Raw genomic sequence first — 11,395 nt, 5'->3', positions numbered from 1 at the left:
ATTCTTGTGAAAATTCCAATCATGGGACGGAGGGAGTATTAACTTTTTATAAAATTAATCTATATATTTAGGATATCTGAAAAGTGAAAGTAAGTTTATATAATTAGGAGGAAGGGAGTAGTATAACATCATAATTGTGGGCAATCTACTTTTGAGTGAAGCTTTTCTAAATCGATGTTTACGGAAATTGTCTCAAAAATCTATTCGAGCATAAATCTTTCAAAATCATATATAGGCCACAAATAGGATTAAATAATTATCCTAGAAAAGGACAAAAATTTAAAACTAAATAATTTATAGTCCTGCCGAAATGAATAAAACTAACTCAATTATTTTTGCACTTTGATCACCGAGAAAGCTGATCATAATTCGTAGCTGAATATCTCATTGATCTTATTGGTTAGTTATGCAAAATCAATTATTTTATTTTGCAAAATTAAAGCGGCTCTTTCTACTATAATGTACAAGCTGTCACCTCATTCAATTTTAGTTGGATATCCCATTTATTTCTTATCATAGTATTTAGTTACGCACTTACCGTTCCTAGTATTTTGGCATGCCATTTTTTAAATGATGAATAGGGTTGTCTATAATTACTTTGAATGAATTGATTGAGCTGAAAACCAACATTGGGCATGTCACGCATCTCAAATAAAAAATAAATCGAGTTATTACCAATTAATAGTAACGAAAGTTGTCTATATTGGGCCTTTAGAGAGAATACTTTCATCACTAAATTTACTTTTATTAAAAATGTAGTTGGAGATATTAAATTCATATTTCTATAAGCAAATGACAACACTATTCAACATTCGAACGTAGCCCTCATATTGAAACGTGGATTAATTTTGTAGATAGTTCGTCTACAAAAATTGTCGAATTAAACATGTCATGGATAACAAATAAATTATTCCCACTATATATCTCAAATATCAAAACACTCTATAATATATTAAAAAGATAATTTTTAATTTGAAATTAATTTTAAAATTAAGTGGTAATTTTATGATTATAAGAAATTGAAGATTTATTTGTAAATTATATTTTTATTTTGTTTTATTTTTTTCTAAATTTTAAAATTTGAATAATTATAAAATAATATATCATATGCATATCAAATTAGAGATCCCGACAAGTGCTTTAATTTTAATATATTTTATGTAAATATTGAATTTAAATGTAAAAGTTATTTATTACTAAACTTAAGAAAATTATCTCGTCTCTCTATCTTTTTTTTTAATAAATTTATTTTTAATTTTTATTTTTTTTTACTTTCCATGATATCAATTTTTTTATTATGATTTTTTTTTATATTCAGCTCAAATATATTTTGTTAAAATATATTTTTTATTATATTTATGAATATAGTAATTGAGTTGGCATTAATCTTATATATTTAAATAAATCTTTCAAAAAAATTCTGTGCATTGCACTGGTGCAAATGCTAATTTTATTTAATTAAGAAAAGACAACAACTGTTATCCCAGTTACATAAATAAGTAAAAAAAGTTATACTTACACAAATATAAAAAAATATCTAAATTATATTTTAGAACCAACTTTAATATTCCTTTTATCCCAAAAGTGTGTGCATACTTTTTTTTCTATGGGTTTTAAGAATATTAGTAAGAATGTTAGTTGAGTGTATTGTGAGTAGAAAAATAATCATATTACTTATAGTGTTGTGAGTGGATAAATAGATTTACAACTGATATTTGCTGTAAATAAGTTGAGATATTAAAGTTAAAAGATAATGAATAGTGTCCAAAAATAGAAATGTGCACACTTTTGCAAAACCCAATTGGCGGCAAATGTTTGTTCTAGTTGTGCTGTCCAGATTTATCAACCAAACGTTTATGGTGAATGAGAAGGAACAAAATACTACTACATGTTTGCAAATTCATACTCACAAATAAACACGATAATTTGTATCAAAGTTATTTGGTGATGAGCAAAACCCAAACATTAGTGTTCTTTATAAACAACAATTCTAGAATAATTCAATACTTTAAAAATCTATTGGACAATTCTATTACTGTAAAATTTGTCGTATAATTCTAAACATTACTCATCAATATTTGTTGAACTATTCAAGTTGTTTATATAATTAAGTTTTTTTTAAAAAAAATTCTTCGTCTCAAGTATTTTTGCAGTCCTAGCAATTTTAAGATTGATATGAATCAAACCAGTTATTTTAAGTTGTGAAAAATCAAGAGATTACCAAGTTTCTAATCCATTTCAACAAACAATAGAGTAACCTATAATTGAAAGTTATACCCTAAGGCCCAGTTTGGTTGCAATGGTAGGATTGGGCTTGGTTGTTTTAAACTAAAGGGCCCATTGTTAGTAAGGCATGACAAAAAGTAGTACTCCCTCCGTCCACCAATTAAAGGCCTATATGAAAAAATACGGGTTTTAAGAAAAAAATGTATTTTTATTAGTTGAGTGGAGAAATGGTCCCACTTTTTAAGAAAAAATGTATTTTTATTAGTTGAGTGGAGAAATGGTCCCACTTTTTTGTAAAGAATCTTTGACTTTTTTGATTAAATAATGAATAAAAACTTACCAAAAATATGTAGGCCTTGTTTTTGTGGACGGACCAAAAAGGCAAGTAGGCCTTGAATTGGTGGACGGAGGGAGTATCTTGTATTTGGTAGGCTCGTCAGATTACTAGATTATAATTTTCAGATGTTTGATGGTTTCGTTTATTCGGCTGATTACCCTGCGAAATTACAACCATTTCCCTAAAAAAAAATCAAATGCCAAGCGCAACCCTTTCTTCTTCTCATAGTTCTCGGTGAACGAAGAGGTATACCATTCATTTCTTGGAGGGAAAATTCCCTTGTCAGGAGTGACTCTTCGTCTGATTCCCGCCATTATAAAGTCTGTTCCCCAGCCCTATTGCAATGGCTTACTTGGAGTTATCATTCACTTCCTCAGAAATTGCTAGGCGACTGCTTCGATCCATGGATAGCCCTCGTCAAGGTACATACTATCGAGCAACCCAAATGTGTTTAGGGTTTACAGAGTATCGTCTAATCTGCATATTTTGATTATATGAATTGAGTTTTCTCGTTATGTATTTTGAATATTTGTATATGTTGTGAAATTGTGTATTTTTCTAATAGTTTATTTGCGATTTCTGATTTTTTTTTGGTGGTTGAAAAATGAATGTTTAGATAATGATATGAATATGATTCATGCTAATATCTTATTTTCAGTTGATCTGTTGTTAAGACGAGAAAGGTTGCATTTTTTAGTAATATTTATATATGAATGCATCATTCTATGTATTAAATTCACAAGGTTATAATCCTTTTATCACAGTATATTAGGTACTTGGTGCGTCGTTTTACACCAAAAATATCCGGCGGTCAGCCGGTATGCTCCACACTGCGCAGACAGCAGTAAGCAAGATCGTCTCCCAAGGGATCATCGAGAATTCTCCTAAAATTCAACCTGCAAAGAAACTTAAGAAACGAAATTATGGGAAAAAAATATGAAAATACTAAAATAAAAATAAATAAATAAATAAAATTCAAAAGAATTGCAATGGTTCTAATCCTAAATAAATAAATAGAAAATTCAAACAATTAATAAAAGAATTCCAGCAATCAATTAAGTCCACCCTAGCTTAATTATTCTGATCATTGATGCAAATATAACTGTAATTCATGCAAGCAAACCAGTTATAACCACCGAAGACGCTTCTGACGTGATCTTATTTCTCCTTAATTATTCGGTAACCAGGAAGACGCTTCACTAATTACTACCCTAATCGACTGACAACCGTAAGAGACGCTCTATATGTTTAATGAGCCGACATCATTAATATCTAGAGAAACCCGATTCAAAACCAATAAACTCTGACGCATGATTATTGAATTAAGACTGCTTTTCCCTTGACCCTGATGTGTCAATTTACCACTAATCAAACCTAAACCACGATTACGTATGGCAGATTCAATTGGCTGTATAATTAATTCTAACCCACTAAATATTGCTCACTACCTAATGAATTAAAATAATTAATGACGATAAAACAGAGAATTACAGATACAAGCATAAAATAAAGTATAAGAACAAATTAGATCTCACAGAATAATCTTGCTAGTGCTTCCCTAATCATTGCTGGAAACAAAATTAGCTAGAACACATAAATAAAATAAATCAAGAAAAACAAATAAGAAATTGCGAGAAAGAATAAAAGAAAGATAAAACTTGAATAATTGCTGAAGAATGCGTCTCCCTCCTGTTCCAAAGTTGTGTGCGTGAATGTCCCTCAAAACATAAGTATATATATATATAAACTAAACTAACCTAATTCTAATGATGGAAGGAAAAGTGGCGCTAGGCCCTCCAATCAACAAAATAAGTTCCAGCCCAAAACAAACTAAAACTGATCCACTAAAAGACAAAATAAGAGTCAGCCCACAAAATCAATTTCTCGCCAATCTTGAATTTCGGACATCTCAGACGGTATGGGCACGCCGTCCAGCTTGCGCGTACAGATTCTTTCTTCACAGCTTAAGACTTCAAAACTCTTCTCAAAAGCAAGTCTTTTCTCCAAAACCTATCAATAACCATAAAAAAGATTTATTAGTTCCACAATTAACTCCAAAAGATAATAATAAGCAGGAACTATGCATTAAAATCCACCAAAAGACACTCAAAATATGCGTATAAAATACGCCCAATCAAACTCCCCCACACTTTAACAATGCTCGCCCTCGAGCATAAGAAGAACAAAACAAAAGGAAGAACAAAACTCAAGACTCAAGACTCAAAACAAGACAAGACAAGACTCAACTATCAACGACTAGCCATGGCAACAATCACAACAAGCAAATCTCAAAGTTAGGATAAGATACAATCATCCTTTTCCTCAAACCATTCTTGGAATCAACAAATATGTGTATTCACCCTTCATTCGAGTAAAAAACGTGAAAATCAATCCAGCCTCACCAAATTCGCTCAAATCTCTCAATATCAAAAGGTAAGGTAAATTCACACATATACAACTCGACTCTATCCATTGTAAGTTTGCCACTATGTCAATATCTTTCATTTGAAAACTAAACTTATCCATGAATCAATAGGTCTTTCCACAAGGTTGTAATGGGGCTAAGGTGCATAGGTAGGATAACAAAAGTGGATAAACAAGGCTAATAAAACCAACAAAATGCAAGTAGTTCACCACATTCGAATCCCAAATTCAAACTCAATAAAATCAATCCTTATTCCCAATACATAAGCATTCAAACTCCAACATTTTCTTTTCCACCTCTTCCTTTTCTTTTCTTTTTGCAGATGGTACTTTCACAATTTTTTTTTTTTTGGAACTAACATCATAACATCACCTCATGCTTAAACAACCAACAACCACTTATTGTCAATTTCAATCCTCAATCATTCTAACCAATGCATCTTATTTCAACCAACCTTATTCTCCCAACAAAGTAATATCACAAAACAAAACCACTTGCATCTTGTTGGAAAGGGACAAAGCAAGGCTAAAAAAAGGCTAATGGCTAAAATTTTCGAGGCTTCAATCATATATAACAATAAAAAGGGTCAAGGCTTCAAAATGGCTCACTAATGGATATTGAAAGGTATGAAATTTTTAAGGCCAATGAGGTTTATTCCTAATACCTAAATCATCTTCACAAATGAGTCCAATTCCAAAAAAAAATTGATTATGGCAACATGGCAAACCGAATATCAAGAAGTCAAGCATGCATAACACTCATAAAAAACAAATAAGGAGCATTCAAATTATTGCTCTAAAGGCTCAATCCTCACTATATGAGTGGCTTTAAAAAAATGATCAATTTGCACATACGTCATCCTCAAACACACATGAGTTTCAACACATTTCTGTATCATCCAAGAAAATAACAAAAAAATCCATATCAATATGCTCATCCTAACAAATCAAAATGATCGCCTGAAAAATTGCCATAGACAAACTCAAAAGGAAGACCAAAATAAAACATGCACACAGACTCAAGGCAAAAGACATAAAACTCCCCCACACTTAGACAATACAATGTCCTCATTGTGTGAGAAAAACTAACAACGAAAACACAAAACAAAGAAAGCATAAAAGGAAGGAAAAAGAAAAAAAAATAAAATAAAAATGAAAGAAGCTAACAGAACTTCCCTGAAACTGGATCAATCATCAGTTGGTTTCAATTTCCGCTTCGGGAGTTTCACAATTGAAGGCACAATCAGTTTAGTACTGGTCGGTATGGGCATACCGCGCGACAGATGCCAAGTGTGAATTTCATTGGTGGAGTTCGACTGCACTTTACACCCTTGAATTTCACCATAACATTCTGGTGGTTCTTTATTCATCGTGAATATTTTCAGAATCTCCCTGCCACATTCTTTTTCCTTGTTTTGGGCCAACCTGAAAGGAAAAGAGAAAGGAATTAGTGCTTTAGAATTAGAAATATTAGATTCAACACTTACCTCGGAAGAAGAGATATTTTCATATTGTTGTGCCTCTTCGACAACTTCATCGTTTTGAGCACTTTCTTGCTCTTTCGTCTCATTTTCATCTTCCATGGGCTTTGGATCAAAGAAATCTTCCTCACTCATTAAATTCATAGCATAAACATATTCCTTGGGATGTACTTCTTGCGATGGAAGTTTTCCATGATTGGCTTGCAACTTGTTCACTTGAGTGGTGAGTTGAGTGATCTGTGTGCCCATACTACCCAACGCAGCCTGCGTCTCTTGCTGGAAAGCTTGCTGACTTTGTACGAGATTATTAATAATCTGACTGCTCTGTTCCAGACTTTTAAGAATATCGCTCATACTGGGCTCTGGGCGGTCGGTATGGGCATACCGCCCAGCCTGCGGCTGTGCGCTGGTGAAAAATTCAGGCGAATGATTCCAGCTGAAATTTGGATGATTATCCTTCTGAATTTGAGCTCCAACAAAGCCTCTAACTAAGGAAGTTAGAGCATCGAGTTTCTCATTCACACATGCATCTTCTGCTCTGTTGACCGGCATGTACCTATCATCATCCTCATCCTCATATTGTTGACTATTGGAGACCATATCAAAAATCAGTTGTTTTGCTTCATCCATGGTCTTGTTGGTCAAACTTCCTCCACAAGCAGCATCAACAATCCTCCTGTCAAAAGAAGACATACCACGATAAAAATAATTAATGAGCAACTGATAATCAGAAAATCCGTGGTTAGGACATCTATGACATAATTGTTGAAATCTCTCCCAATAATCAGACAAACACTCTTGTTGCCTCTGCTTGATGCTACTAATAGCTATTCTTAGATTTGCAGCCTTTGATTCTAGAAAGAATTTACGCAAGAACTGCTCCTCTAAGTCGTTCCATGTTTTGATTGAGCGAGATGATAGATCAAACAACCAATCTCGAGCTCTACCCTGCAATGTATGAGGAAAAGTTAGTAATCTTAAATGATCTTCTTTAAAACCTTGAGGACGTAACGTAGTGCAAACTAAATCAAATTCAGCCAGATGCTTGTGTGCACTCTCTCCAGGTAGATCACCAAACTTGGGTAGCACTTGAATGAAATCGGGCTAGATTTCAGCATTTTGATTAATTGTGAGCAACACAATGCATAAAGGATGATTTCTCTTGTGGCGGCCCAACTCTCTTATCAATGGTGGTGGTGGCAGAATATCATCACGGTCATCGTCCCCATCTTCAGACATCTCAACTTCAGCTTAAGATTAATAACAAACAAAGATAAATAAAATTAATAAGCAAAACGAAAAAATAGAAAAATTACTACTTAAAAACCGATCCCCGGCAACGGCGCCAAAATTTGGTGCGTCGTTTTACACCAAAAATATCCGGCAGTCAGCCGGTATGCCCACACTGCGTAGACAACAGTAAGCAAGATCGTTTCCCAAGGGATCGGCGAGAATTCTCCTATAATTCAACCTGCAAAGAAACTTAAGAAACGAAATTATGGGGAAAAAAATATGAAAATACTAAAATAAAAATAAATAAATAAATAAAATTCAAAAGAATTGCAATGGTTCTAATCCTAAATAAATAAATAGAAAATTCAAACAATTAATAAAAGAATTCCAACAATCAATTAAGTCCACCCTAGCTTAATTATTCTGATCATTGATGCAAATATAACTTTAATTCATGCAAGCAAACCAGTTATAACCACCGAAGACGCTTCTGACGTGATCTTATTTCTCCTTAATTATTCGGTAACCAGGAAGACGCTTCACTAATTACTACCCTAATCGACTGACAACCGTAAGAGACGCTCTATAGGTTTAATGAGCCGACAACATTAATATCTAGAGAAACCCGATTCAAAACCAATAAACTCTGACGCATGATTATTGAATTAAGACTGCTTTTTCCCTTGACCCTGATGTGTCAATTTACCACTAATCAAACCTAAACCACGATTACGTATGGCCGATTCAATTGGCTGTATAATTAATTCTAACCCACTAAATATTGCGCACTACCTAATGGATTAAAATAATTAATGACGATAAACACAGAGAATTACAGATACAAGCATAAAATAAAGTATAAGAACAAATTAGATCTCACAGAATAATCTTGCTAGTGCTTCCCTAATCGTTGCTGGAATAAACAAAATTAGCTAGAACACATAAATAAAATAAATCAAGAAAAACAAATAAGAAATTGCGAGAAAGAATAAAAGAACGATAAAACTTGAATAATTGCTAAAGAATGCGTCTCCCTCCTGTTCCAAAAGTTGTGTGCGTGAATGTCCCTCAAAACATAAGTATATATATAAACTAAACTAACCTAATTCTAATCATGGACGGAAAAGTGGCGCTAGGCCCTCCAATCAACAAAATAAGTTCCAGCCCAAAACAAACTAAAACTGATCCACTAAAAGACAAAATAAGAGTCAGCCCACAAAATCAATTTCTCGCCAATCTTGAATTTCGGATATCTCAGACGGTATGGGCACGTCGTCCAGCTTGCGCGTACAGATTCTTTCTTCACAGCTTAAGAATTCAAAACTCTTCTCAAAAGCAAGTCTTTTCTCCAAAACCTATCAATAACCATCAAAAAGATTTATTAGTTCCACAATTAACTCCAAAAGATAATAATAAGCAGGAACTATGCATTAAAATCCACCAAAAGACACTCAAAATATGCGTATAAAATACGCCCAATCAGTACTCTGTATGAATTGGATTAATTGGAAATTCATGTTCAGTGTTTTGTGTGTTATTTAGCATCATGATTGTTGGGGATATTGATTGAAGTTATTTCTGCTGTAACTTTTGATTAAATACATTAGGTATTGAGATGGCCAGCACTGACATCTCCCATTGCCAAGCTAACAAATCAGATAAGTAACGGCGTTCATGGTCTGTAAAAGAAGAGACCGTGCTGGTTCACGCACTGAAGGAGTTGGTTGTTGATGGGTGGAAGTCGGACAACGGTTTTCGAGCTGGATTCCTTGGTAAACTGGAGGATGCCCTCAAAAAGGAATTCCCCGAGACCGACTTGAAGGCAAATCCACATATCAATTCCAAAATCGGGACGTGGAAAAAAAATTACTATTCGCTCAATCTAATATTTGGTCGCAGCGGGTTCGGATTCAACGTTAACGGTGACTACATGATAGATGGTAACAACGACCAGTGGGAGCACATCGTTAAGGTAGGTGCAGCACTTAGATCTGTACTGAAGAGAAATGAGCAGTAAACATATGTTGATCCGTGCTTTTCTTGTTTCATTTTATAGGTTGACGGAAATGAGTGGACTATGCGCTATAAAAAGTGGCCCCTTTATGATGATTGGAAGATAATATTCGGTAAGGACATGGCAACATGGGACAAAGTCGAGGATTTCATGGAAGCTGTCAACGAGATGATTGGCCGTGACAATGTTGCGCAAAATGACAACACTGATGAACAGGATCCATCGCTGCATGTGGAGTATGAGTTTGAGAACGAAGTGGCTGAAGACAACGAGTGTCAGAGTCAAAAGGGTGGAACTCGAGAACGTAATCCGAGCAGAAAGCGCAAGCGTGATGACGACTTTGATGTCACTCACGAGCTGCTTCTTGAGATTGGTCGCAACACAGACAAAAGGTTTGAGCACATCGAAAACAGGACTGGGTTTGAATTTGATCTAGCTAAAGCAAGGATTGAAGTGTATGAGACTGTATGCGCAATACCGGGGCTGAATAAGAGCGATCGATTCGAGGTTTGCGAGATACTTGCAGATAAGGTTGAGAGGCTCGAGCTTTTCATGAGTCTCCCTCAAGATGCAAGGGCAGATTACCTATTGCGCGTGCTAGAGATGCGTGGCAAGTAAGAAGATGCAAGGGCAGATTACCTAAGCTTTCTACTGATTTTGAAGGGATTTGAAAACTTTATTACATTTTGGTGTCCCTTTTCTGTTTTAGAAGTTGGTGCAATGTTTTGAGATAATTATCTATGTTATGTGAACTTGGAAACATCTATGTTTTTTATGAAGTTATATTTGCCTAACTTTTGGATTTTTTTGTTGAAATTCGTCAATCATTTCTCATGCAAGTGTCGTGGTTTTCAGCCATGTTTAAAGTTTTATTTTGGGGTTGTTATGAAATCTTATGTTTTGGTATCACTTAGTTTGAACAAATATATCAAGCAAGGTGCCATCTTGATAAAATAGGGAATAGATTCATAGAAACTAGAAGCCATTACAATATCTCCCCCCATCTAAGCTTCACAATTCGAATACATAGGATGGGCAAGGGGGGATGGACAAAATAAACACGCACATGAGCATGTAGAGTTAAAATAAATAGTGCTTAAATGAAAACACGAACATAGTAGACATAAAACAAAAGCAAAGGTAGTAAGAGCCTACTACCAAAGAGCCCACGACGAAGCACAAGAGCCCTTCGTCCACAGGGCCGGATGCACCATCGGCAGAGTCACGATCGCCATCATCATCTCCTGGTTTGCGACCCAAATCAAGTGGCATCGGAGTACAAGCATTTGGCCTCGGGCGCTGCAACCTTTGCTTAATCGAAGGCCACTTACCAGTGCCTTTGGTTTCGCCATTGGAAAACAGTCGGCGTACAAGCCTATAAGGTCTGTGGAGTGGGGGCGAGGTCACCTCGCTTTCAGAGCTTGGAGATTGATCATATTAGTTGTGCTAAGCTTCACGGTTTCAGAATCGCTGATGACGATTACAGTTCGGCTACTTGATGGCTCCACTTTGACACTGTTGGGATCGAAGAGCAAGCATAGGTTGCGCCACTCGGGCTCCCTATTCCATAAATAAGCTTCCGCGAACTCGTCGTCCTTAAAAAAAATAAAGAAACACTACAAACATATTAGCACCGAAACCCAAAACCAAAATAGAACAAATTTCTTCTTCATTACCTTG

The 11,395-nt window shown here is 34.8% G+C and overlaps 2 protein-coding genes across 2 annotated transcripts; one reads left to right on the top strand and one right to left on the bottom strand.

Moving 5' to 3' along the window:
* The first annotated feature begins 2,780 nt into the window (after positions 1-2,780).
* LOC131021853 (uncharacterized) lies at positions 2,781-10,462 on the top strand. The gene is made up of 2 exons (XM_057951174.1): positions 2,781-2,985; positions 9,309-10,462. Exon 2 carries the CDS (start codon positions 9,779-9,781, stop codon positions 10,331-10,333), a length of 555 nt encoding a protein of 184 aa, XP_057807157.1. The 5' UTR covers positions 2,781-2,985; positions 9,309-9,778; the 3' UTR covers positions 10,334-10,462.
* Positions 6,350-7,707, bottom strand: LOC131023476 (uncharacterized). Its single transcript, XM_057953018.1, has 3 exons — positions 7,609-7,707; positions 6,475-7,416; positions 6,350-6,412 (listed from the first exon to the last, which is right to left on the bottom strand). Exons 1-3 carry the CDS (start codon positions 7,705-7,707, stop codon positions 6,350-6,352), a joined length of 1,104 nt encoding a protein of 367 aa, XP_057809001.1.
* Positions 10,463-11,395: the final 933 nt, after the last annotated feature.

Source organism: Salvia miltiorrhiza, chromosome 4, assembly GCF_028751815.1.
Source record: "Salvia miltiorrhiza cultivar Shanhuang (shh) chromosome 4, IMPLAD_Smil_shh, whole genome shotgun sequence".
Lineage (NCBI taxonomy): Eukaryota > Viridiplantae > Streptophyta > Magnoliopsida > Lamiales > Lamiaceae > Salvia > Salvia miltiorrhiza.
The sequence above is the reverse complement of the archived record's forward strand: the minus strand, read 5'-3'. Positions and strand labels throughout refer to the sequence as shown.